The sequence below is a fragment of the Emys orbicularis genome, chromosome 20 (assembly GCF_028017835.1).
Source record: "Emys orbicularis isolate rEmyOrb1 chromosome 20, rEmyOrb1.hap1, whole genome shotgun sequence".
Classification (NCBI taxonomy): Eukaryota; Metazoa; Chordata; order Testudines; family Emydidae; genus Emys; species Emys orbicularis.
In genome coordinates this window covers 21287396-21313643 of record NC_088702.1, presented here as the reverse complement: position 1 = coordinate 21313643, position 26248 = coordinate 21287396, and the positions used below count along the sequence as shown (strand labels likewise).

Genomic DNA, 26248 nt, shown 5'->3' with positions numbered 1-26248 from the left:
CAGCAAAGGCAGGGCTCAGAATCTCATGCATCTGACTCCCAGCAGGGCTCTGCTCGCTTTCCCCAGCCAGGATGGAGTAGAGGGCAGAGTCCCAGCTGGAGTCTCTGCTTCCGGACCTCACCTGGTGGACTTGGCTGGATGTGGCTGTCTCAGCCCCTGGTCTCTGCTGGGGGCCCCGCTCACCTGCCCCCGGATGTCAGCAGCCGAATGCAGACACCTGGCTAGGGCCCAGCGGGAGGGTGTGGGAGAGCTTGTGGTTCGTGTGATGTCTACATGTAGCAGTAGGTGCTGAAGACCTTCCAGGCTTTGCAGATGTGATCAGACCCAGCCACGTCCTGTGATCTCCCCCCATTGTCCCCCCCAGATATACCTGCACAAGAACGGCTTCCTGCTCTGGGCTGAGCCAGTTGGGGCGAGCTGCAGGCATCGCATCGTTGACCTGGGACAGGGGTTGACTCTGAGATGCTGCATCCCTGCAAGACACAGGTAAGGAAATGAGCTAAACCTTCCAGCTGCCCCCCTGGATCTCATTCTCACCCCCCATCACTGCCCCCTGGATCTCACCCCTTCCAGCTGCCCCCATCTCCTCCCCTCATCTGCTCTGGATAGAGCCGGATGAAAATATTTGTGGGTCCTCTTGTCAGAGGTCAAGGACCCCAGTCACACTGGAGGCTGCACAGACCATGACCGAGCTCGGGGGCCCCGTCATGCCAGACACTGCACAGACTCACAGGGAGAAACAGGCCTGGCCAGAGCGAGCTCACTCTCTAAACAGACAAATGTTTGGAGGGGAAGCTGAGGCATGGGGCCGTGACATGACTTGTCCAAGCTCTCCAAACAGTTCAATGACAGCGTCGGGGATGGGACCCAGGAGTCCGGACTCCCTGTCTACCCACTAAAATAGACTCTTGCAATTAAAAAAAAAATCTTTTGACTTCTTACTGGTCTCCCATTGTGTTTTGCCACCATACTTTTCTCCTCTTGGGGAGTTGCTCTCCGTCACTGGAGGTTTCCATGGGGGTGGGGTTCAGTGGGAATTTTACCAGCACAGCTCCAGTAACTCATGCCTCCCCCCACAAATGGCCTAAACCACACAAAAACTCCACTTCAAAATGGAGGCGGGGGGGAGTGGGGGGAGGAGAATCAATTTCAAAAGTTCCATTATTTAAAAAATAAAGGGAGGGGAAAAGATCATTCTATTTTTTTTTTAACCAAGATGGGAATAACCAGCTCCTTAGGGAAACTAACAGCAAGAAATCCAACTTTTCAGCAAGAAGCAAAGGGATGCATTTTTTAAACATTTGGTTTAGTAGAAACCAAACTCTGTCCTTGTCCTCTCCTGGAGCCCGTTTCATTGCTCTTCCTTCCTTTACTCAGTACAACATCTGTGCTGCCTCCGCCAAGCCCTGCAGAGGAGTACGGGATACTGTGACAGCAACTCTTCCAAGAATGGAGTTCCCAGTCCTCTTCCTGGTGCTGTGTGTTGTGGCCTTCCTCGCCGGGGTGCCATTAAACAGCTACGTCCTCTTCATGGCCAGCTGCCGTGTGGAGAGGACAGCCAGCGCCGTGTGGTTCTTGAGCCGGGCCGCGGCCGATTTCATCTTCATTATCTTCCTGCCCCTCAGATTCTTCATCCTGGACTTAGACTGGGCCAAGGTGCTGAGCAGCACCGTCACCTCCTTCCACATGTTCTTCAGTGCCTTCCTCCTCACAACCCTCAGTGTCGATCGCTGCATCCTTGTGGCATGCTCTGAGTGGTACGGGAACCACCGCATGCCCCCACTGGCTTTCAGGATGGTTATAGGAATGTGGGCCCTGTCTCTTGGGTTCAGTTTGCGGTACGGTGATCTCTGGGAATCCCTGCTTTCGCCAACCAACACCAGCATGTATTTCCGAGTGGATGAAAGGAGGGTGAAGGCCGCTATTGCAATCCAGTTCCTGGTCGGGTTTCTGATCCCATTAGCCATGATCCTGATCCCAACCATCTACATCATTCTAGCTGCCAAGCAGAGAAGGAACAGGATGATCCAGTCCACCAAGTCCCTCAAGATCCTTCTTGGCTTGATCCCAACTTTTTTCCTCTGTTGGCTGCCGTATCATGTTTTCTCGTTCCTGCAGATCTCAGCTACGTACCCTCAGACTCTTCTGAACATAGGAAGCACTTTTGCTTGTGTCCTGACATATTTCAGCAGCTGCCTCAACCCCATCTTCTACCTCACCATGGAGGAAGAGTTTCAGAGGTACCGGCAACAAGCACGCAACCCCCAAACCACTGACAATTCAGGGCCAGAGCTGGCTGAATAGGGGAATGGATGGAATTTTCTAGATTTGCATGGAGAAAGAATTCTGTTCGCTGGACCCATAACTTCCTCTTGATCCCCAAATTGTCTTTTTTTAGCAAGTGAATGTTTTTGCCTTAATCAAAGAAGAGCCATGGGAATGATTACGCGATTAGAAAACCTGCCTCAGAGTGAGAGTCATAAGGAACCCCATCTATTTATCTTAACAAAGAGAAGCTGAAGGCGTGCCTTGATCGATCACAGTCTGTAAGTACCTCTGTGGGGAACAAATATTTAATAAATGGCTCTTCACTCTAGCAGAGGAAGGTCTAACACAATCCAGTGAACAGAAACTGAACCTAGACAAATTCAGACTGGAAATGAGGTGTAAATTTGTAACAATCAGAGTAACTGACCATTGGAGCAATTTCCCAATGGTCCTGATGGATCCTCCATCACTGGCAATTTTAAATCAAGCTGGGATGTTTTTCTAAAAGCTCTGCTCTAGGAATTATTTTGGGGCAGTTCTCTGGTCTGTGTGATCGGGGAGGTCTGAAGAGATGATCACACCAGTCCCTCCCAGCCTCGGAATCTGTGAATCATTTTAATGAAATATATAGATTTTTGGTTGTGTTCATTTTTAGATCATTTTGGAGCGATTGATTCTTTATGGTCTGTCCTTTTCTTCGTCTTTGTGTCATTATTTTTCTCATCGTGCCATCTTCTTCTTATCTATTCCTTTCTTAATAATTCCCGACAGATTGTTAGCTTTTTTGACGGTCACTGCACATTGAGTGGATGTTTTCAGAGAACTATCCACAATGACTCCAAGATCTCTTTCTTGAGTGGTAACAGCTAATTTAGAGCACATCCTTTTATATGTATAGTTGGGATTATGGTTTCCAATGTGTATTACTTTGCATTTATCAACACTGTACTTCATCTGCCATTTTGTTGCCCAGTCACCCAGTTTTGTGAGACATCTTTGTAACTCCTCACAACCCTCTTTGGACTTAACTATCTTGAGTAGTTTTGTATCATCTGAAAATTTTGCCATCTCACTGTTTACCCCTTTTTCCAGATCGTTTATGTTAAACAGTACTAGTCCCAGTACAGACTCCAGGGAGACACTGCTATTTACCTGTCTCCATTATAAAAACTGACCATTTATTCCTACCCTTTGTTTCCTATCTTTTAACCTGTTACTGATCCATTGGAGGACTTTCCCCCTTATCTGAGGACAGTTTACTTTGCTTAAGAGACTTTGGTGAGGGACCTTGTCAAAGGCCTTCTGAAAGTCCAAGTACACTATATCCACTGGATCACCCTTGTCCATATGCTTTTTGACGCCCTCCAAGAATTCTAGTCGACTGGTGAGGCATGATTTCCCACTACAAAAACCATGTTGATCATCCCCAATAAATCATGTTCATCATTATGTCTGACAATTTTCTTCTTTACTGTCGTTTCAACCAGTTTGTCCGGTACTGAAATCAGGGTTACCAGCCTGTTATTGTCAGGGTCATCTCTGGAGCCTCTTTTAAAAATTGGTGTCACATTAGCTATGCTCCAGTCATCCGGTACAGAAACTGATTTAAGTGATAGGTTACATACCACAGCTAGTAGTTCTGCAATTTCACATTTGAGTTCCTTCAGAACTCTTGGGTGAATCCCATCTGGTCCTGGTCATTTATTACAATTTAGTTTATCAATTTGTTCCAAAACCTCCTCTAATGACACCTCAATCTGGGACAGTTCCTCGGATTTGTCACCTAAAAAGAATGGCTCAGGTTTGGGAATTTCCCTCACAACCTCAGCCATGAAGACCGAAGCAAAGAATTCATTTTCTTTCTCCCCAATGGCCTTATTGTCCTTGAGTGCTCATTTAGCCCTACTCGTTGTTTAGCAGCTTCCTGCTTCTGATGTACTTACACATTTTTTTGCTATTACTTTTTGCATCTTTGGCTAGCTGTTCTTCAAATACTTTTTTGGCCTTCCTAATTATATTTTTACACTTCATTTGCCAGAGTTTATGCTCCTTTCTATTTTCCGCAGTAGGATTTAACTTCCACTTTTTAAAGGATGCCTTTTTGCCTCTCAAACCTTCTTTACTTAGTTGTTTACCCAGGGTGGCACTTTTTTGGTTCTCTTACTGTGGTTTTTAATTTGGGGGATACATTTAAGTTGAGCCTCTATTATGGTGTCTTTAAAAAGTTTCCCTGCAGCTTGTAGAGATTTCCCTTTTGCCACTATACCTTTTCATTTCTATTTTACTAACTTCCTCATTTTTGTGTAGTTCTCATTTCTGAAATTAAATTCTACCGTGGTGGGCTGCTGTCGTGTTTCCCCCACCACAGGGATGTTAAATTTAATTATATTGTGGTCACTATTACTGAGTGGCTCAGTTATATTCACCCTTTGGACCAGATCCTGTGCTCTAAATCTAAATCCAGAATTGCCTCTCCCCTTGTGGGTTCCAGGACTAGCTGTTCCAAGAAGCAGTAATTTAAGGTGTCAAGAAACTTTATCTCTGCATCCCATCCTGAAGTGACATGTACCAAGTCAATATGGGTGCAGTTGAAATCCCCCATTATTACTGAGTTGTTTTTATTTTAATAGCCTCTCTAATCTCCCAGAACATTTCACAATCGCTATCACCATCCTGCTCAGGTGGTCGGTCATAAATCCCTACTGCTATATTCTTATTATTCAAGCATGGAATTACTATCCATTGACATTCTATGGGACAGTTTGGTTCATTTAAGATTTTTACTTCATTTGACTCTACGCTTTCTTTCCCACATAATGCCACTCCCCCAGCAGCACGACCTGTTCTGTCCTTCCAATATATTTTATATCCTGGTATTACGGTGTCCCATTGATTATCCTCATTCCACCAAGTTTTTGTGATGCCTGTTGCATCAATATCCTCATTTAATACAAGGCACTCTAGTTCACCCATCTTATTATTTAGACTTCTAGTATTTGTATATAAGAACTTAAATGTCACTTTTTAGCTGTCTGCCATTACATGATATAATTTAATTGACTTAGGATTCTGCGGGTGAGGTTTTCAAAAGGTGCTTAACTCCTAACTTCAATGGGAATTTGGCACCTAACTCCCTTAGCCATTTTTAAAAATCTAGTCCTGTCTCTTCATTGCCAATCCTGAGCCTTCAAACCTCATGAGCCACCCCCAAAACATCATGAGATTGGTTTGAAAAGAAAGACACTTGGATTCTTCTTTTCTGGCTTATGATTTTTTCAGGGGGCCATTTCAAGTTTTTCTCGGCAATAATGAAGACTGGAAACTTACCTAAAAAAAAAAGAAAGCGGAAATTCCCACCTAATCATCTGATTCCAGGATCTGGGGCTTGGAGGAAAAGTACAAGCATGGCAAATGCCGCAACCAAATTGTAAGAGTCGGCGACACTACAAAACTCCACCGAAATTTTCAGAAAACCAGAAATATCCAGCTCTGTTTGTAGACCAATGGAGTTCAGAATGTGTTTAAAATATTGGAGACTTTAAATAAAATGTGTGGCTGTGGCACTCTGTACCTCAAAACAGCACCCGTGAATGCACATATTCACCACTGTCATATCAATATCAACAAAATCTGCCTTGTGAGGTATCATTAAAAAAGTCTTGATCTGTTGATTATTAATATCCTCTTGCATTGTATGTGCTGTCATTGTATGGGGAGTTAGGAAGTTTTGCTATGTGTGTGTTATTGAAATAAGTTGTGATATTGGGAACACCCAGAACCAACCTTTCAGGTATGACAATGAAGGAGCCAGACAGCGTTACTGGCTCATCAGCACCCATCCAAGAATCCACTATCTCAGGAACTGTATAAAATGCAGATTTCTCAGAGAGAGAACGTAGACAATGGAGACTGTTTGACCCAAGTCATAACAAATATATTCCCAGCAAACTGGAAGAAACTACAAAAGAGGGGAAGAGACATCTCCACTTGGCCTCACTCCCCCCAAAACTCAACACCTGGAAACACGTCTGGAGGACAAAGAATTTGAACTTTGGTATCGAGCTGGAAGTCAACCCCAGCCTGTGTATTGAGGAACCGTCACCTGCTTGTACCATCTGCCAGGGTGAGACACGGCTTGATTCAAATCCTGTTTAGTTTGTAGAACTCAGATTGCAAATTTCCTTTTATTTCTTGGGTAACCAACTGTGATCTCTACGCTCGCTGCATATAATCACTTAAAATCAGTCTGTAGTTAATAAACTTGTTTTATATTCTACCTAAAACTGTGTGTTTGGTTGAAGTGCTGGGAAATCTGAGCTCAGTTTACAAAAGCTGGTGTTTGTGCTCTCCACATTGGTGGAGGCACCTATTGGGTAATGATCTTACACTGTCCAGGCTTCTGACCAAGGCAGGATGGTTCATTTCTGGGATGCAAGTCTGGGTAGCCCAGGGGGAATTGGCTGGAGCCTCCCTATTCTTGGTTTGTGAATGGCTGGGAGAAGCATTCATGGAACTCAGCTGGGTGTGTCCCTGCCTGGGGATGGCTGTGTAAGTGCAGGACCTGCCAGAGGTTTGTAGCTTGACACAGCATCACAGTGTGAGAGGGACACCCCAGGTTGGTGGGACAGAGGGCTCACAGGTCCCACAGTCCAGGTTGCATGCTGGGAACCCTGTCACAGTGGCTTTTTAAACCAGTGTCTCAATGAAACCTGATATTCCTGGCCAAAATTCACGCAGGATTCACCTTTCTCTATGTAACTGGCCTTTCTCCAGCATCCAACCAATCCACAAGCCAGTCATGGAGCAGACACAATGTCATGTGGCTCACATCCATCAAGCAAGAGATTCACCATCCACCTGCCACCTAGCAAGGTCTCTTCAGGATGTTCGAGGAGGACCAGGGGTGAAGGGTGGCAGGGCCCACCCACGAATCCCACCCGATCCAGCAGCATTTCAGGGGTCCAAGCTGGGTCTGGTGTCTCCAGGTGTGAACGGGCTGAATTTTTGCAATGATGAGGCTGCAGCTCAGCTCCTGCTCTGGGGCTGTGGCTGCCCCGGATGTGGGCGACCGTCTCTGCAGATGGGATCTCAGACCCTTCATCAAGAGAGGCCCCAGAGCTGAGCCGAGCTGTTTGAAACTTGCACAGAGCTGGCCGCTTCGAAGGCTTTTCAGACTCAGCTTTGTGAGCATCTCCCATCCCCACTGAGCTGCCCATTCAGTGCTCCCCACCCCTGCAAAGACAGCTACCTGTCCCAGAGTCTGGGGGGGGAAGGAGGGGAGAGCTGCAGGTGGCGTGTGTGTGTTGGGGGAATCGATTCTAAGATGCCGTATCTGATTCCCCCAGGACATAGGTAAGAAAGTGAGATTGAACCTTCCACCTTCAATGCTAGGGTGAAATCCACAATGCCCCCCCCCCCCGATTTGTCTCTAACCCCCACACCCTACCCTGGATCCTCCCTTCCCCCACCGCACTGCCTACAGCAGCCCCCCCAGATCCCTACCTGCCCCCCATAGCAGCCTCCCCATATCCCTCTCTGGTCCCCCACCCCACTCCCCAAAGCAGCCTCCCCAGATCTTTCCCTGCCCCCCCGCCCATACGTGCTGGACCCCATGGATTGAAGTGGTTCCCATCGTATGCAGTGGCTCTCAGCACCCCACTATACAAGTTTTTCCAGCAACCCTGACCCAACCAGTGGCTCTCAACCTTTCCAGACTACTGTACCCCTTTCAGGAATCTCATTTGTCTTGTGTACCCCCAAGTTTCACCTCACTTAAAACCTATTTGATTACAAAATCAGACATAAAAATACAAGCGTCACAGCACTCTAGTAGGGACAAATTGCTGAATATTTAATTTGACCATATAATTATAAAATAAGTCGATTGGACTATAAATATTGTCCTTACATTTCAGTGGACAGAATATAGAGCAGTATAGACAAGTCACTGTCTATGAAATTTTAGTTTGTACTGACTTCGGCAGAGTCCCTGCTGGGGTCTCTGATCCTGGGACCTCGCCTGGTGGGGTCGGCTGGATGTGGCTTTCTGAGCCCCTGCTCTCTGATGGGGACCCCGCCTGCCTGCCCCCGGATGTGGACAGCCAAATGCAGACACCCTGCTAGGCCTCCGCTCGGAGGTGGGGAGAGCTTGTGGTTCGTGTCACATCTGCAGGTAGCAGTGGGAGCCGGAGTGCTTCCAGGCTTTGCAGACGTGCTCGGACCCGGCCACATCCTGTGATCTCCCCTCATTGTCGTCCCCCCCCCAGATATACCCCCACATGAACGGCTCCCTGCTCCGGGCTGAGCCTGTTTGGTGAGCTGCAGGCATCGCGTTGGGGACCTGGGACGGGGGTTGACTCTGAATCCCCTGCAGACACGGGTAAGGAAATGAGGTAAACCCTCCAGCTGCCCCACTGGGTCTCATTCCCACCCCCCCCACCACTGCCCCCTGGATCTCCCCCCTTCCTGCTGCCCCCATCCCCTCCCCATATATGTTCTGGATAGAGCTGGTTGAAATTATATGTGGGTTCTGTTGTCAGAGGTCGGGGCCCCGTCACACTGGGTGCTGAACAGACCCCGACTAAGCTCGGGGGTCCCATCACACCAGGCAGTGCACAGCCCCACAGGGAGAAACAGGCCTGGCCACAGAGAGCTCACACTCTAAAGTTAAACAGAGAAATGTTTGGAGGGGGAACTGAGTCATGGGGCCATGACGTGACTTGTCCAATCTACCCAAGCAGTTCAGTGGCAGAGTCTGGGATGCAACCCAGGAGTTCTGACTCCATGTCTGTCCACTACAATAGACTCTTGCAATATCCTTCCTTTAAAGAAAAAATCTTTTGACTTGTTATAGGTCCCTTCTTCCTCTTTTTTTTAGTGGGTGGCTTTTTTGTTGTCGTCCTTGTTTCCATAGGTGGATTCTTTTGGTGGGGATTTTCTCTGCTCCACTAACTCATCCCCCCAAAATGGCCTGAACCACACAAAAACTGCACTTCAAAATGATGGGGGCAGGGGGAGAAGAATCACTTAAAAAAATTCCATTATTTGAAAAAAAAAGGAAACAAACAGCAAGAAGATTAGTTGGGAATTTTAGTATGGCTTCAAGGGGTGAAGGTGTCTGTCTCTGCATCCAGGACACGCCACATCCCACTGTTCACACCTCCTTGCCTAGAAATCTAACTTTTCAGCAAGAAGCAAATGTGGGTTTCTTTAAATATTTGGTTTGGTAAAAAAATGATATTATGTAAAAACAAAAAATGTTCGGGCAGAGAATAGACAGAACAAATCCTGCATATTGGCAGCGGGTTAGATGAGAAGACCCTTGTGGTCCCCTGCTAACCCTCTGGCTCTATGCTTCTAAGGTCTTTGAACCATTGGTGCCACGGGTCTACAAGGATTTGATCCTATTTGAGTTCAGCTCAGGATCTGGGGACCTTATAAACTCTGAGGAGATTATAAACTCTGCGGCTGTCTCTGTCTGTCCGTGTCCTCTCCTGGAGCCCTTTTCATTGCTCTTCCTTCCTTTGCTCAGTACAACGTCTGCGTTGTCTCCGCTGAGCCCTGAGGAAAAGAAGGGGATACTGTGACTGCAACTCTTCCGAGAATGGTGTTCCTAATCGTCTCTCTTGTACTTGGTGGCGTGGTCTTCCTCGCCGGAGTGTCGTTGAACAGCTACATCCTCTTCATTGCCGGATGCCATGTGGAAAGGACGGCCAGCGCCCTGTGGTTCCTGAACCAGGCCATGGCCGATTTCATCTTCATCATCTTCCTGCCCCTCAGATGCATCTCCATCGTCATCCCAGACTTAGAGTGGGACAAGAGAATGAGCAGCGCTGTCATCTCCCTACACATGTTCTCCAGCGCCTTCTTCCTCACCACCCTCAGTGTCGATCGCTGCATCCTCGTGGCACGCCCTGCATGGGCCTGGAATCACCGCACGCCCCACCTGGCTTTCGGGGTGGTTCTGGGCACATGGGTCCTGTCTCTTGGGTTCAGTTTGCGGTATGGTGATCTCTGGGAATCCCTGCTCTCACCTGCCAGCACCAGCATGAATTTCCATCCAGATGAAGTCAGGGTGAAGGCTGCCATTGCAATCCAGTTCCTGGTCGGGTTTCTGATCCCATTAGCCTTGATCTTGATCCCAACCTTCTACATTGTTCTAGCTGCCAAGCTGAGAAGGAACAGGCTGATCCAGTCCACCAAGCCACTCCAGATCCTTCTTGGCTTGATCCCGACCTTTTTCCTCTGCTGGCTGCCGTATCACGTCTTCTCCTTCCTGCTGATCTCAGCTAAGTACCCTCGGCCTCTTCTGGACATGGGAAGTGCTTATGTTTGGGTCCTGACATATTTCAGCACCTGCCTCAACCCCATCTTCTACCTCACCATGGAGGAAGAGTTTCTGAGGTACCGGCAATGTGCACGAAACACCCAAACCACCGACAACTCAGGGCCAGAGCCAGCTGAATAGGGGAATGGATGGAATTGTGGATATTTGCATGGAGAAAGACTTCTATTCACTAGACCCGTAACTTCCTCTTGACCCCAAAATTGTCTTTTTCAGAAAGTTAATTTTTTGGCCTTACTCAAAGAAGAGCCACGAGAATGATTACAGGATTAAAAAACCTGCTTTAGAGTGAAAAGAATGAGGAGTACTTGTGGCACCTTAGAGACTAACAAATTTATTTGGGCATAAGCTTTTGTGGGCTAAACCCACTTCATCAGATGCATGCAGTGGAAAATACAGTAGGAAGAGGGAGAGAGAGAGAGAGATACAGAGAACATGAGACTAATCAATTAAGGTGGGCTATTATCAACAGGAGAAAAAAAACTTTTGTAGTGATAATCAGGATGGCCCATTTCAAACATTTGACAAGAAGGTGTGAGTAATAGTACGGGGGAAAGAGTCTCTAAGCTGCCACAAGTACTTGCTGTTCTTTTTGCTGATAGAATATCAGGGTTGGAAGAGACCTCAGGAGATCATCTAGTCCAACCCCTTGCTCAAAGCAGGACCAATCCCCAACTGGTCCCCTGAAGGATTGAACTCCTAATCCTAGGTTTAGCAGGCCAATGCTCAAACCACTGAGCTATCCCTTCCCCCCAGACTAACACGGCTACAGACTAACAGACTAACACGGCTGGTACAGACTAACATGGCTACCACTCTGAAATCTGCCTTAGAGTGAGAGTCTCAAGGAGCTCAATCTATTTAGCTTAACAAAGAGAAGCTGAAGAGGTGACTTGATCTCAGTCTGTAAGTACCTACGTGGAGAATACATATTTCATAGTGAGCTCTTCAATCTAGCAGAGGAAGGTCTAACATGATCCAGTGAACAGAAGTTGAACCTAGACAAATTCAGACTGGAAAGGAGGTGAAAATTTGTAATGATCAGAGTAACTGACCATTGGAGCAATTTCCCAAGGGTCCTGATGGATCCTCCATCACTGGCAATTTTTAATCAAGCTGGGATGTTTTTCTAAAAGCTCTGCTCTAGGAATGATTTTGAGGCAGTTCTCTGGCCAGTGTGATCGGGGAGGTCAGACGAGATGATCATAATGGTCCCTTCCAGTCTTGGAATCTGTGAATCTGTCATTTTAACAAAATATATTAGAGTCTTGGTTTTGTTCATTTTTAGATCATTTTGGGCCGTTTGGTTCTTTATGGTCTGTCCTTTTCTGCGTCTTTGTGTCATTATTCTTCTCATCATCTCATCTTCACTCCCAGTGTTTCTCTCCTGAGTTTCTTGAAGATCAACGGGTCTATGAAACAAATGATAACATTTCACAAAGTGTCTAAGTCCTATTTAGGCCTGTAGGAATCTCACTGAGAGTCAATCAGAATATAATATAACATAACCCTGTTATAGTCTTGGCCTTCACAACATCCTTTGGCAAAGAGTTCCACGGGTTGTCTGTGTATTGTGGGAAGAAATACTTCCTTTTGTTTGTATTAAACCTGCTGACTACTAATTTCATTTGGTGACCCCTGGTTCTTGTGTTATGGGAAGGAGTAAATAACACTTCCTGATTTACTTTCTCCACACCAATCATGATTTTATAGAGCTCTATCAAAACCCTCCTTAGTCGTCTCTTTTCCAAGCTGAAAAGTCCCAGTCTCATTAATCTCTCCTCATACAGAAGCTGTCCCATGCCCCTCATCATTTTTGTAGCCCTTTTCTGAACCTTTTCCAATTCCAATATATCTTTTTTGAGATGGGGCGACCACATCTGCACGAAGTATTCAAGATGTGGGCAAACCATGGATTTATATAGAGGCAATATGATATTTTCAGTCTTATTATCTATCCATTTCTCAATGATTTCCAACGTACCATTTATTTTTTCACTGCCCCTGCACATTGAATGGATGTTTTCAGAGAACTATCCACAATGACTCCAAGATCTCTTTCTTGAGTGGTAACAGCTAATTTAGACCACATTGTTTTATATGTATAGTTGGGATTATGGTTTCCATTGTGCATTACTTTGCATTTAATAACACTGAATTTCATTGCCATTTTGTTGCCCAGTCACCCAGCACTCTTAATCCCTTTTTCCAGATCGTTTATGAATATGTTGAACAGTACTGGTCCTAGTACAGACTCCGTTATTTACCTGTCCCCTTTCTGAAAACTGATGATTTATCCCTACTCTTTATTAGTTAGTAGTTCTGCAATTTCACATTTGAATTCCTTCAGAACACTTGGGTGAATGCCATCTGGTCCCGGTTACTTATTACTGTTTAGTTTATCAATTTGTTCCAAAACCTCCTCTAATGATACCTCAATCTGGGACAGTTCCTCAGATTTTTCACCTAAAAAGAATGGCTCACGTTTTGGAATCTCCCTCACATGCTCAGCCATGAAGACCAATGGAAAGAATTCATTTTTTCCTCCGCAAACCTTATCATCCTTCAGTGGTCCTTTAACATCTCGATCATGCAGTGGTCGCTCTGGTTATTTAGCAGGCTTCCTGCTTCTGATGTACCTCAAAATGTTTTTGCTATTACTTTTTGAGTCTTTGGCCTTCCTAATTACATTTTTACACTTTATTTGCCGTAGTTTATACTGCTTTCTATTTTCTTCAATAGGATTTAACTTCCACTTTTTAAAGGATGATTTTTTGCCTCTCAAAGCTTCTTTACTTAGCTGTTTACCCAGGGTGGCTTTTTTTTGTTTCTCTAACTATGTTTTTTAATTTGGGGGATACATTTAAATTGAGCCTCTATTATGGTGTCTTTAAAAAGTTTCCATGCAGCTTGCAGGGATTTCACTTTTTGCCACTGTACCTTTTCATTTCTGTTTTACTAACTTCCTCATTTTTGTTTAGTTCTCTTTTCTGAAATTAAATGCTACAGTGTTGGGCTGCTGTGTTGTTTCCCTCTCCACATGGATGTTAAATTTAATTATATTATGATCACTATTACCAAGCGGTCCCATTATATTCACTCCTCGGACCAGATCATGTTCTGTACTTAGGACTATATCAAGAATTGCCTCTCCCCTTGTGGGTTCCAGGGCTAACTGCTCCAAGAAGCTGTTAGAATATAGATATTCAGGCCTTCCTGAAAAGCCTATACTTTAAGAACTTAGGTGTATTTTTATCACTTAGCTAGTTACAGGGGTATAAAACAAAGAATCAAAATCACAGTCCGTCTGTGTCTGGGCCTTCTCGCACTAGGATAGTCTGAGGCCTTGTTCTTAGGCTAAGCAGCAAGGGTAGCCATAAGAGGGAAGCGAACGGTCACATCCTCACATCCCAAACCAGTCACATTGAAATAAGGTGGTATTGCGCTGTTACAAAGGCAATCCTGTCCTGATAGTGCCCATCACCACCAGATAAAGATGGTTAAAGAAAACTTAGTTTGATAGCATCCTGTCTGGCAAGAAATCACATATCAATGGTGTGGTTGTGAAACCCTCATTTCTGTATGTTTTATCTTAATGGCCCCCACTTTTCTATAGTTAATCTGTCTGGTTCTCTAATTGTTTCTGTCCTGCTGTATAATTAAGTTTGCTAGCTGGAAATTAATTAGGGTAGTGGGATATAATTGGTTAGAGAATTATGTTACAATATGTTAGGATTGGTTATTAAAATTTCAGTAAAATGTTTGGTTAAGGTATAGCTGAGAATATTACTATATAAACTGGAGTCAAACAGGAAGTGGGGGGAAGGGAAATTGGAATCATGTTTGCTAAGGGGGGGAAACGGGAATAGGGAACGGGGAACAGGGACACGGGCAAGGCTCTGCAGCTTCAGAGCTGGGAACGGAACACTGGGGAACAGACTTTATCAGTGGATAGAGGTAAGTCCGACTGGTATTAAGGGCTTTGGAATATGCTTGCTTGGAAATTAACCCCAATAAACATCACATTGTCTGCCCTTCGGACTTCTGCTCTTTTGCTGCTTGCTGTCTGTGTGTCAAGAACCAGGGGAGAGGGTGGAGGGAAAGCCCTCTAACAGAAGCAGTCATTTAAATGTGTCAAGGAACTTTATCTTTGAGTCCGTCCTGAGGTAATATGTACCCAGTCAATATGGGGACCGTTGAAATCCCCCATTATTATTGAGTTTTTTATTTTAATAGCCTGTCTAATCTCCCTGAGCATTTCACAGTCGCTGTCATCATGCTGGTCAGGTGGTTGGTAATATATCCCTACTGCTATATTCTTATTATTCAGGTATGGAATTACTATCCATTGAGATTCTATGGGACAGTTTGGTTCATTTAAGATTTTTGACTCTACACTTTCTTTCACATATAGTGCCACTCCCCGACCAGCACGACCTGCTCTGTGATATATTTTGTAACCTTGTATTACTGTCTCCCACTGATTATCCTCATTCCACCAAGATTCTGTGATGCCTATTGTTTGGATATCCTCATTTAATACGTGGCACTCAAGTTCACCCATTTTTATATTTAGACTTCTAGCATTTGTATATAAGAACTTAAATGTCACTTTTTAGCTGTCTGCCATTACGTGATGTAATTGAATTGACTTAGGCTTCTACGGGTGAGATTTTCGAAAGCCCATATATGAGTTAGGTGCTTAACTCATAACATCAATGGGAATTTGACATCTAACTCCCTTAGTCAGTTTTAAAAATCTTGTCCTGTCTCTTCATTGCCAAGCCCAAGCCTTCAAACCTCATGAGCCACCCCCTAAAACATCATGAGATTGGTTTGAAAAGAAAGACATTTGGGTTCTTCTTTTTTGCCTCCTGACTTTTTTGCTTTGGGGATCATTACAAGGTTTTCTCTGCAACAATGAAGGCTTGAAACTTACCTAAAAAAGAAAAGAAAAGAAAAGCTGAAATTCCCACCTAAATATCTGATTCCAGGATCTGGGGCTTGGAGGAAAAGGACAAGAATGGTGAATGCCGCAACCAAATTGTAAGATTCGGTGACGCTAGAAAAGTCCACCGAAAATTTCAGAAAACCAGAAATATCCCACTCTGTTATGGCAGCCAATGAAGTGAGGAGGTCTTTAAAATATTGGGGACTTTAAATAAAATGTGTGGCTGTGGCACTCTGTACCTCAAAACAGCACCCTGAGACCCCCATATTCACCACTGTCATATATATGTGAACAAAGTCTGCCTTGTGAGGTATCATTAAAAAAGTCTTGATCTGTTGATTATTAATATCCTCTTGAATTGTAAATGCTGTCGTTGTATGGGGAGTTAGGAAATTTTACTATGTGTGTGTTACTGAAATAAGTTGTGATGTTGGGAACACCCAGAACCAGCCTTTCAGGTATGACAATGGGGGAGCCAGACAGCGTTACTGGCTCATCAGCACCCATCCAAGAATCCACTATCTCAGGAACTGTATAAAACGGAGATTTCTCAGAGAGAGCACATAGACAATGGAGACTGTTTGACCCACATCATAGCAAAATATATTTCCATCAAGTTGGAAGAAACTACAAAAGAAGGGAAGTGACATCACCACTTGGCCTCACACCCCCCGCAACTCAAGACACGGAAAAACGTCTGGAGGACAAAGACACTGAACTGCGGAAGTTTGGTATCGGGCTGAAAGAAAAGCCCAGCCTGTGTATTGAAAAATTGTCACCTGCTTGTACCATCTGCCAGGTTGAGACTATTCTATTTTATTTAACTCGGATTGGGAATTTACTTTTATTTCTTTTGTAACCAACTCTGATCTCTACGCTCGCTGCTTTTAATCACTTAAAATACATCTGTCTGCAGTTAATAAACCTGTTTTATATTCTACCTAAAACTGTTCTTTTTTTTTTTTTATTGAAGTGCTTGGGAAATCTCAGCTCAGTTTACAAAGGCTGGTGTTTGTGCTCTCCACATCGGGGGAGGCGCCGACTGGGTAAGGAACTTACACTTGCCAGGCTTCTGACCAAGGCAGGACGGTACATTTCTGGGCTGCAAGGTCAGTGACCCGGGGGGAATTGACTGGATCCTCCTTAGGGCTGGTCTGCACTAGGGGTGCGGGGATCGATCCCAGATACGCAACTTCAGCTACGCGAATAGCGTAGCTGAAGTCGAAGTATTTTGGATCGAATTACCTGGGGTCCAGACGGTGCGGGATCAATGGCCGCGGCTCCCCCGTCGACTGCTCTACCGCCGCTCGCTCTGGTGGAGTTCCGGAGTCGAGGGTGAGCGCGTTCGGGGATCGATATATCGCGTCTTAACGAGACGCGATATATCGATCCCAGATAAATCGATTGCTACCCGCCGATACGATGGTTAGTGAAGACGTACCCTTATTGATGGTTCATGAGTGGCTGGGAGGTCATTCATGGAACTCAGCTGGGTGTGTCCCTGCCTGGGGATGGCTGTGTAAGTGCAGGACCTGCCAGAGGTTTGCAGCTTGACACAGCATCACAGTGTGAGAGGAACAACCCAGGTTGGCGGGACTGAGGGCTCCGCTGCCCCACAGTCCAGGTTGCATGCCGGGAACCCCACCACAGTGGCTTTTTAAACCAGTGTCTCAATGAATCCTGATATTCCCGGCCAAAATTCATGAAGCTTTCGCCCTTTGCACCTCACTTAAATCTTACTTGTTTACAAAATCAGACAAAAATACAACTGTCACAGCACACTAGTACTGACAGATGGTTTACTTTCTCTTTTTACCATATAATTATACAATAAATCAATTGGAATATAAATATCCTACTTACATTTCAGTGGACAGTATATAGAGCAGTATAAAGAAGACATTGTATGAAACTGTAGTTTGTACTGACTATGCTAGTGCTTTTTATGTACCTTTGTAAAACTAGACAAATATCTAGATAAGCTGATGTACCCCTTGGAAGATCTGTGCGTACCCTCAGTGATACACATACCCCTGGTTGAGAAGCACTGCTATAAACCCTTATCCAAAGGCTCAGGGCTGACAATGTCATTAAAACCAACTGGCCAGTAGATGGCAGCACATGTGAAATTCAGTTGCTTGTCAGAAATTGAAATCAAGTCACCCCGTCATCTTCCCTTTCCCTTGGTCTACACTAGCAACTGATGTTGGAATAACTACGTCGCTCGGGGGTGTGGAAAACCCACCCCCCTGGGTGATGCTGTTATACCGAGCTAACGCCCAGTGTAAACAACGCTTCTTCTGTCAACTCAGCTACCACCTCTTGGTGGGGGGAGGGGATTAATTACGCCGATGGGAGAAGCTCTCACATCAACATAGACAGCGTCTTCACTGAGCCGCTACAGCGACACACCTGCATCCATGTCCTTTGATAAACTGAACTAACAGAGCTCCTGGAGTCTCTCTCTGTCAAGCCTGGGGTCCAGTCCGTTAATCCTTCTTTTGGCTCGACTCTGACCCCTCTCCAGTTGCTGCACATCCTTCTTGAAGAGTGGGCGCCAGAACCAGACACAGGATCCCAGCTGTGGTCACACCAGAGCCGGATCCAGAGGGAAAATCAGCTCCCTGCTCCTAATTGAGACTCACCCGTTGATGCATTCCAGCACAGCCGGTGCCCTGTTGGCTCTGGGAGCTCATGTTGAGCTGAAAAATGCCCCCACGCCTGAGGCCTCCAGGCAAATGATGAGAGACGAAGGCAGGTTGCAGGCCAGGCTGTGGTTTGTGTGGTCTCCAGCACAGAGCGAGGGTTTCCTTAGCCGTGGCTGGTCTGTAACATGGCCCGGGCGGAGGAGTGGGTTCCCTGCACGAAAGGCAGGGCTGAGAATCTCACACATCCCCCTCCCAGTGGGGCTCTGTTGGCTTTCCCTAGCCAGGAGCGGTTCGAGGGCAGAGTCCCAGCTGGTGTCTCTGCTCTTGGGACCTCACTCACTGGAGTCAGCTGGACATTGCTGTCTCAGCCCCTGCTGTCTGCTGCACCCACCTGCCCCAGAATGCGGGCAGCCAATGCAGACACCTTGCTAGGCCCCAGCACAGGGGAGAGCTTGTGGCTTGTTTGACATCTGCATGTAGCTGTGGGTGATGAAAACCTCCCAGGCTTTGCAGACATGATCGGACCCAGCCACATCCTGTGATCTTCCCCCATTGTCCCCTCCCTGCCAGATATACCCCCACATGAACGGCTCCCTGCTCTGAGATGAGCCAGTCTGGGCGAGCTGCAGACATCGCGTTGGGGACCTGGGATGGGGGTCGACTCTGAGACTCTGCGTCCCCCAAGACACGGGTAAGGAAATGAGGTAAACCCTGCAGCTGCCCCACTGGATCTCATTCTCACCCCCCCACCACTGCCCCCTTGATCTCCCCTTCCTGCTATCCCCATCCTTTCCCCTCGATGCTCTGGATAGAGCCGGTTGAAATTATTTGTGGGTCTTCTTGTCAAAGGTCAGGGTCCCCTGTCACGCTGGACAGACCCACAGGGAGAAACAGGCCTGGCCACAGCGAGCTCACACTCTAAACAGACAAATATTTGGAGGGGAAACTGAGGCACGGAGCCATGCTGTGACTTGTCCAGGCTCCTCAAACAGTTCAGTGACAGAGTCTGGGATGGAACCCAGGAGTCCGGACTCCCTGTCTATCCACTAAAATAGACTCTTGCAATTAAAAAAAAAAAGCTTTTGACTTCTTACTGGTCTTTTCTTCCTCTGGTGTTTTGCCAGGTGACTTTTTTGTCACCGTTGTCTTTTCAATCTTATTTTCTCCTCTTGGGGATTTGCTCTCCATCACTGGAGGTTTCTATACCTGGGTTCTTTTGGTGGGATTTTGGCCACCGGGCGCCACTATCTCACACTCCCCCCTCCCCGAAAATGGCCCAAACCAAACAAAAACTCCACTTCAAAATGAAGAGGGTGGAGAAGAATCACTTTCAAAAAATTCATTATTTTTTTTAAAGGGGAGGGAAACAATCATTCCTTTTTTTTTTAACCAAGACAGGAAAACCAACTCCTTTGGGAAACTAACAGCAAGAAGATTATTTGGGAATTTTAGTGAGTCTTCAAGGGGGGTCGCTCATATCTCTGTCTCTGTATCTTGGACACCCCCATTGGCCACCTCCCCTTGCCTAGAAATAAAACTTTTCAGCAAGACGCAAAGGGGTGTGTTTTTTAAACATTTGATTTAGTAGAAACCAAACTCTGTCCATGTCCCCTCCTGGTGCCCGTTTCATCGCTCTTCTATTCTTTGCTTAGTACAACATCTGCACTGACCCCGCCGAGCCCTGACGTGAAGGAGGCGATATTGTGACTGCAACTCTTCCAAGCATGGAGTTCCTCCGCATTCTCTTCCTGGTGCTGAGTGGCATGGCCTTCCTTGCCGGGGTGCCATTGAATGGCTACATCCTCTTTTTAGCTGGCTGCCATATGGAGAAGATGGCCAGCGCCTTGTGGTTCTGGAGCCGGGCCATGGCCGATTTCACCTTCATCGTCTTCCTGCCCCTCAGATTCACCTCCATCTTCATCCTGGACTTAAGCTGGGCCAAGACGCTGAGCAGCACCATCACCTCCTTCCACATGTTCTCCAGCGCCTTCCTTCTTATGGCCATCAGTATTGATCGCTGCATCCTTGTGGCACGCCCTGAGTGGACCTGGAACCATCGCATGCCCCCGCTGGCTTTCGGGATGTTTCTGGGCACGTGGGTCCTGTCTGCTGGTTTCAGCTCACGGTACGGTGATCTCTGGGAATACCTCCTCTCACCTGCCAGCACCAGCATGAATTTTCATCCAGATGAAGGCAGGGTGAAGGCTGCCATTGTGATCCAGTTCCTGGTCGGGTTTCTGATCCCACTAGCCTTGATATTAATCCCAACCTTCTACATTGTTCTAGCTGCCAAGCTGAGATGGAACAGGCTGATCCAGTCCACCAAGCCACTCCAGATCCTTCTTGGCTTGATCCCGACCTTTTTCCTCTGCTGGCTGCCATATCACGTCTTCTTCTTCTTGCAGATCTCAGCTACGTACCCTCTGCCTCTTCTGAATATAGGAAGCACTTTGGCTTGTGTCCTGACATATTTCAGCAGCTGTCTCAACCCCATCTTCTACCTCACCCTGGAGGAAGAGTTTCTGAGGTACCGGCAATGTGCACGCAACCCCCAAACCATGGACAACTCAGGGTCAGAGCTGGCTGAATAGGGGAATGGATGGACTTGTCAATATTTGCATGGAGAAAGAATTCCATTAGCTGGGACATGTAACTTCCTCTTGATGCCCAAATTGTGATTTTTTTGGTCCTTATTCAGAGAAGAGCCACGAGAATGATTACAGGGTTCAAAAACCTGCCTTAGAGTGAGAGACACAAGGAGCGCAGTGTATTTAGCTTAACAAAGAGATGGTGAAGGGGTGACCTGATCATAGTCTGTAAGTACCTACGTGGGGAACAAATATTTAATAATGGGCTCTTCAATCTAGGAGAGGAAGGTGTGACAAAGTTCCTCCTCTGCCTTGGTGGGTCCTATGCTTTTTGGCGGATTTGCTCCTCAGAGGTTCACGGCAGCCCTCAGTTTGGCCACTTCTGCTAGAGGCTCAAACCTGCCGTTCACTCAGCTAACCTCATCACTGTCCAGCCTGGGGGAAATGGAGAACAATCTCTGCAGTCTCTGTGTCCCATCTAGTGGGTCAGGGACAGGCCAGATCCCTTTCCTAGACCTTCCCTTCTGGTGTTGCTCACAGAGTAGGTCCACGCCTGCTGTGTCTGATCAGAAGTTGGGGGGATGTGGGGAACCCGGGCCCACTCTCTACACCAGGTTGCAGCCCAGGGCCCTGTGGATAGCAGCTGTCTACAATGTTCCCTGTATCAGCTGCGTGACAGCTACAACTCCCTGGGCTACTTCCCCATGGCCCTCTCCCAGCACTGTCTTTATCCTGACCGCAGGATCTTCCTCCTGAAGCCTGATCACGTTTGTACTCCAGCAGCTTCTCACTCTCTGCTCCTTGCGTGCCCTTCACTAAGTGATGGGAGGTCCTTTTTAAACTAGGTGTCCTGATTAGCCTGCCTGCCATAATTGATTCTAGTATGTTCTTAATTGGCTCCAAGTGTCTTAATTAGCCTGCCTGTCTTAATTGGTTCTAGCAGGTTCCTGATTGCTCTAGTGCAGCCCCTGCTCTGGTCACTCAGGGAAGAGAAAACTACTCATCCAGTGGCCAGTATATTTGCCTTCTACCAAACTCCTGTACCCCACTGGTCTGGATCTGTCACAAAGGTGTCTAACACGATCCAGTGAACAGAAGTTGAACGTAGACAAAGTCAGACTGACCATTGGATCAATTTCCCAAGGGTTGTGGTGGATCCGCCATCACTGGCAATTTTAAATCAAGCTAGGATGTTTTTCTAAAAGCTCTGCTCTAGGAATTATTTGGGGCAGTTCTCTAGCCCATGTGACCTGGGAGGTCTGACAAGATGATCACACTGGTCCCTTCCAGCTTTGGAATCTATCATTTTAATTCAATATATTAGTCTTGGTTTTGTTTATTTTTAGATTATATTGGGGCATTTGGTTCCTTATGGTCTGTCCTTTTCTCCATGTCATTATTCTTCTCATCATAGAATATCAGGGTTGGAAGGGACTCAGGAGGTATCTAGTCCAATCCCCTGCTCAGAACAGGACCAATCCCCAGATAGATTTTCACCCCAGAACCCTAAATGGACCCCTCAAGGATTGAACTCACAAACCTGGATTTAGCAGGCTAATGCTCAAACCACTGAGCTATCCATCCCCACAAAATGACATGACCATGTCATGTTTGCTCCCAGTGCGTCTCCAGCTCTTCATCCTTCCTGTGTTTGTTGAAGATCCAGGGGTCTATTAAAAAAAAGAGTCTAAGTTCCATTTTTAAAAATGTTTAGGCCCATAGGAACCTAGCTGAGAGTCAATGAGACATAACATAAGATCATAAGAACGGCCATACTGAGTCATACCAAAGTTCTATCTAGCCCAGTATCCTGTCTTCCGACAGTGGCCTTTCCCAGGTCCCCCAGAAGGAATGAACAGAACAGGTAATCATCAAGTGATCCATCCCCTGTTGCCCATTACCAGCTTCTGTCAAACAGAGGCTAGGGACACCATTCCTGCCCATCCTGGCTAATAGCCATTGATGGACCTATCCTCCAGAAATTTATCCATTTCTTTTTTGAACCCTGTTAAAGTCTTGGCCTTCACAACATCCTCTGGCAAGGAGTTCCACAGGCTGACTTTACGTTGCATGAAGAAATACTTCCATTTGTTTCTTTTACACCAGCTGCCTATTAATTTCATTGGGTGACCCTTCTAGTGTTATGAGAAGAATAAATAACACTTCCCTATTTACTTTCTCCACACCAGTCAAGTTTTTATAGACCTCAATCACATTCCCCCTTAGTCGTTTATTTTCCAAGCTGAGAAGTCCCAGTCTTATTAATCTCTCCTCATATGGAAGCTGTTCCATACCCCTAATCATTTTTTTAGCCCTTTTCTGTACCTTTTCCAATTCCAATATATCTTTTTTGAGATGGGGCGACCACATCTGCACGCAGTATTCAAGATGTGGGCAAACCATGGATTTATATAGAGGCAATATGATATTTTCAGTCTTATTATTTATCCCGTTCTTAATGATTCCCAATATTCTGTTCACTTTTTTACCTGCCACTGCACATTGAGTGGATGTTTTCAAAGAACTATCAATAGTGACTCCAAGATCACTTTCTTGAGTGATCTTTTATAGAGAAAATTCCACCAATTTTCTGTGATGCCTATTATGTCAATCTTCTCATTTAATATGAGGCACTCTAGTTCACCCATCTTATTATTTTGACTTCTAGAATAAGTATATAAGCACTTTAAAAAATTGCCACTTTTTAGCTGTCTGCCATTACATGATGTAATTGAATTAATTTAGGCTTCTATGGGTGAGATTTTCAAAAGTACCTAAGTGAGTTAGGTGCTTAACACCTATTCACTCTCAATGGGAATTTGGCACCTAATTCCCTTAGCCAACTTTAAAAATCTAGTCCTGTTTCTTCATTGCCAAGTCCATGCCTTAAAACCTCATGAGACGCCTCTAAAAACAAAATGAGATTAGTTTGAAAAGAATGACATTTGGGTTCTTCTTTTTTACCTCCTGATTTTTTTGGGCCATTTCAACCTTTTATCTGTAACAACAAAGGCCAGAAACTTGTTAAAAAAACAAATGGAAAAGAAAGCTGAATTTCCCACCTAATCATATGATTCCAGGATCTGGGGGCTTGGAGGAAAATGAGAAGCATGGCGAATGCCACAACCAAATTGTAAGAGTCGGAGATGATACAAAACTCTTCCAAAAGTTTCAGAAAACCTAAAATATCCAGCTCTGTTTTAGAAGCCAATGGAGTGAGGTGGTATTTAAAATATTGGGGACTTCAAATAAAATGTGTGGCTGTGCCTTGTGAGGTAGCATTAAAAAATTCTTGATCTGTTGATAATTAATAACATGTTGAACTGTATGCGCTGTCATTGTATGGGGAGTTATGAGGGTTTTCTATGTATGAGTTACTGAAATAAGTTGTGATGTTGGGAACACCCACAACCAGCCTTTCAGGTACGACAATGGGGGAGCCGGACAGCGTTAATCAGTGTTAATCAGCAACCACATAAGAATCCAATCTCTCAGGAACCGTATAAAATGGAGATTTCTCAGTGAAAACACGTAGACAGTGGAGACTGTTTGACCCAAGTCATAGCAAAATATATTTCCAGCAAGCTGGAAGAAACTACAAAAGAGGGGAAGTGACATCACCACTTGCCCTCACTCCCCCCACAACTTAACGCCTGGAAACACAACTGGAAGACAAAGACTTTTCCTTGAAAAGTTTGGTATCAGGCTGGAAGACAAGCCCAGCCTGTGTATTGAGGATCTGTCACCTCCTTGTACCATCTGCCAGGGTGAGTCATGGCTTGATTTAAATCCTGTCTAGTTTACAGAACTCAGACTGTGAATTTACTTTTATTTCTTAGGTAACCAACTTTGATCTCTAAGCTCACTGCTTATAATCACTTAATATCCATCTGTCTGTAGTTAATAAACCTGATTTATATTCTATCTAAAACTGTATGTTTGGTTGAAGTGCTGGGAAATCTCAGCTCAGTTTACAAAGGCTGGTGTTTGTGCTCTCCACATCGGGGAGGCGCCGACTGGGTAATGAACTTACACTTGCCAGGCTTCTGACCAAGGCAGAATGGTACATTTCTGGGCTGCAAGGCCTGGGAGCCAGGGGGAATTGACTGGAGCCTCCCTATTGATGATTCATGAGTGGCTGGGACGCCATTCGTGGAACTCAGCTGGGTGTGTCCCTTCCTGGGGACGGCTGTGTAAGTGCAGGACCTGCCTGACCTTTGCAGCTTGACACAATATCACAGTGTGAGAGGAACATCCCAGGTTGGTGGGACAGGAGGGCTCCGCGGTCCCACAGCCCAGCTTGCACTCTGGGAACCTGGTCACAGTTGCTTTTAAAACCAATGTCTCAATGAATCCTGATATTCCTGACCAAAATTAATGCAGCTTTCGCCATTTGCTATGTCACTGGCTGTTCTCCAGAGTCCAACAAATCCACCAGCCAATCGTGGAGAAGACACAATGTCGTGTGGCTCACAGCCAGTTAAGCAAAGAGTCACAATCCACCTGCCACCTGGCAATGTCTCTCCAGGACGTTCGAGGGGTGACCTGGGGTGAAGGGCGGCAGGGTTCACCCACAAATCACTCCTGACCCAGCGGCACTGCAGGGGCCCAAGCTGTGTCTGGTGTTTCTCCAGGTGTGAACAGGCTGAATTTTTGCAATGACGCAGCCGCAGCTCAGCTCCTGCTCTCGGGCTGTGGGTGCTGCGGATGTGGGCGACCGTCTCTGCAGACAGAATCTGACAGCCTTCATCACGAGAGGCCTGAGAGCTGAGCCGAGCTGTTTGAGGCTTGCACGGAGCTGGCTGCCTCGGAGGCTTTGCAGACCCAGCTTTGTGAGCATCTCCCACCCCTGCTGAGCCACCCCCCCCGTGTTCACCCCCGAGAGGACAGCTTCCTGCATCCAGACACATCCGTGGGGCGGGGAGGGGAGGAGCTGCAGGTGTTGTATGTGTGTTGGGAGAATCAATTCTGAGATGCTGGGTCTGATTCACCAAGGCCATAGGTAAGAAAGTGAGATTAAACCTTCCACCTTCCATGCTAGGGTGAAATCCACAATGCCTCTACCCCAGATCTGTCTCTACCCTCTACCCCATGTTCCTACCTGCCCCCTTTCCCCCCACAGCAGCCCCCCCAGAATCCTACCAGCTCCCCATAGCAGCCTCCCCACATCCCTCCCTGCCCCCACATTGGTACCGCACTCCCTGGATTGAAGTGGTTCCCATCATATACAGGGTTCAAAGTTTGAGTCAGTGGCTCTCAGCATCCCCAGTACACAATTTTTTCCAGGAAACCTGACCCCAACCCACTCCCCACTTCAGCCCTCCACACCGAATCCCTCCCTGTCACTTGTATAAATAGCCCCCATGCCCCACCCCAGAGGTGGCAACATTTCAGTGTGAAAAGACCCTATAGACCAGTGGCTCTCAACCTTTCCAGATTACTGGAATGT

General features: G+C 46.2%; 3 protein-coding genes across 3 annotated transcripts; all 3 read left to right on the top strand.

Moving 5' to 3' along the window:
- The first annotated feature begins 1449 nt into the window (after positions 1-1449).
- LOC135892832 (chemerin-like receptor 1) lies at positions 1450-2304 on the top strand. The gene has a single exon (XM_065420627.1). The coding sequence runs from the start codon at positions 1450-1452 to the stop codon at positions 2302-2304; it is 855 nt and encodes a 284-aa protein (XP_065276699.1).
- A 7567-nt stretch (positions 2305-9871) lies between these two features.
- On the top strand, positions 9872-10735 carry LOC135892836 (N-formyl peptide receptor 3-like). The gene has a single exon (XM_065420630.1). It carries the CDS (start codon positions 9872-9874, stop codon positions 10733-10735), a length of 864 nt encoding a protein of 287 aa, XP_065276702.1.
- A 9200-nt stretch (positions 10736-19935) lies between these two features.
- LOC135892117 (chemerin-like receptor 1) lies at positions 19936-20802 on the top strand. Its single transcript, XM_065419811.1, has one exon. It carries the CDS (start codon positions 19936-19938, stop codon positions 20800-20802), a length of 867 nt encoding a protein of 288 aa, XP_065275883.1.
- Positions 20803-26248: the final 5446 nt, after the last annotated feature.

Excerpts from the sequence above, each read along its gene's own strand:
- LOC135892832 (XM_065420627.1), top strand. The coding sequence starts at position 1,450 with ATGGAGTTCCCAGTCCTCTTCCTGGTGCTGTGTGTTGTGGCCTTCCTC.
- LOC135892836 (XM_065420630.1), top strand. The coding sequence starts at position 9,872 with ATGGTGTTCCTAATCGTCTCTCTTGTACTTGGTGGCGTGGTCTTCCTC.
- LOC135892117 (XM_065419811.1), top strand. The coding sequence starts at position 19,936 with ATGGAGTTCCTCCGCATTCTCTTCCTGGTGCTGAGTGGCATGGCCTTC.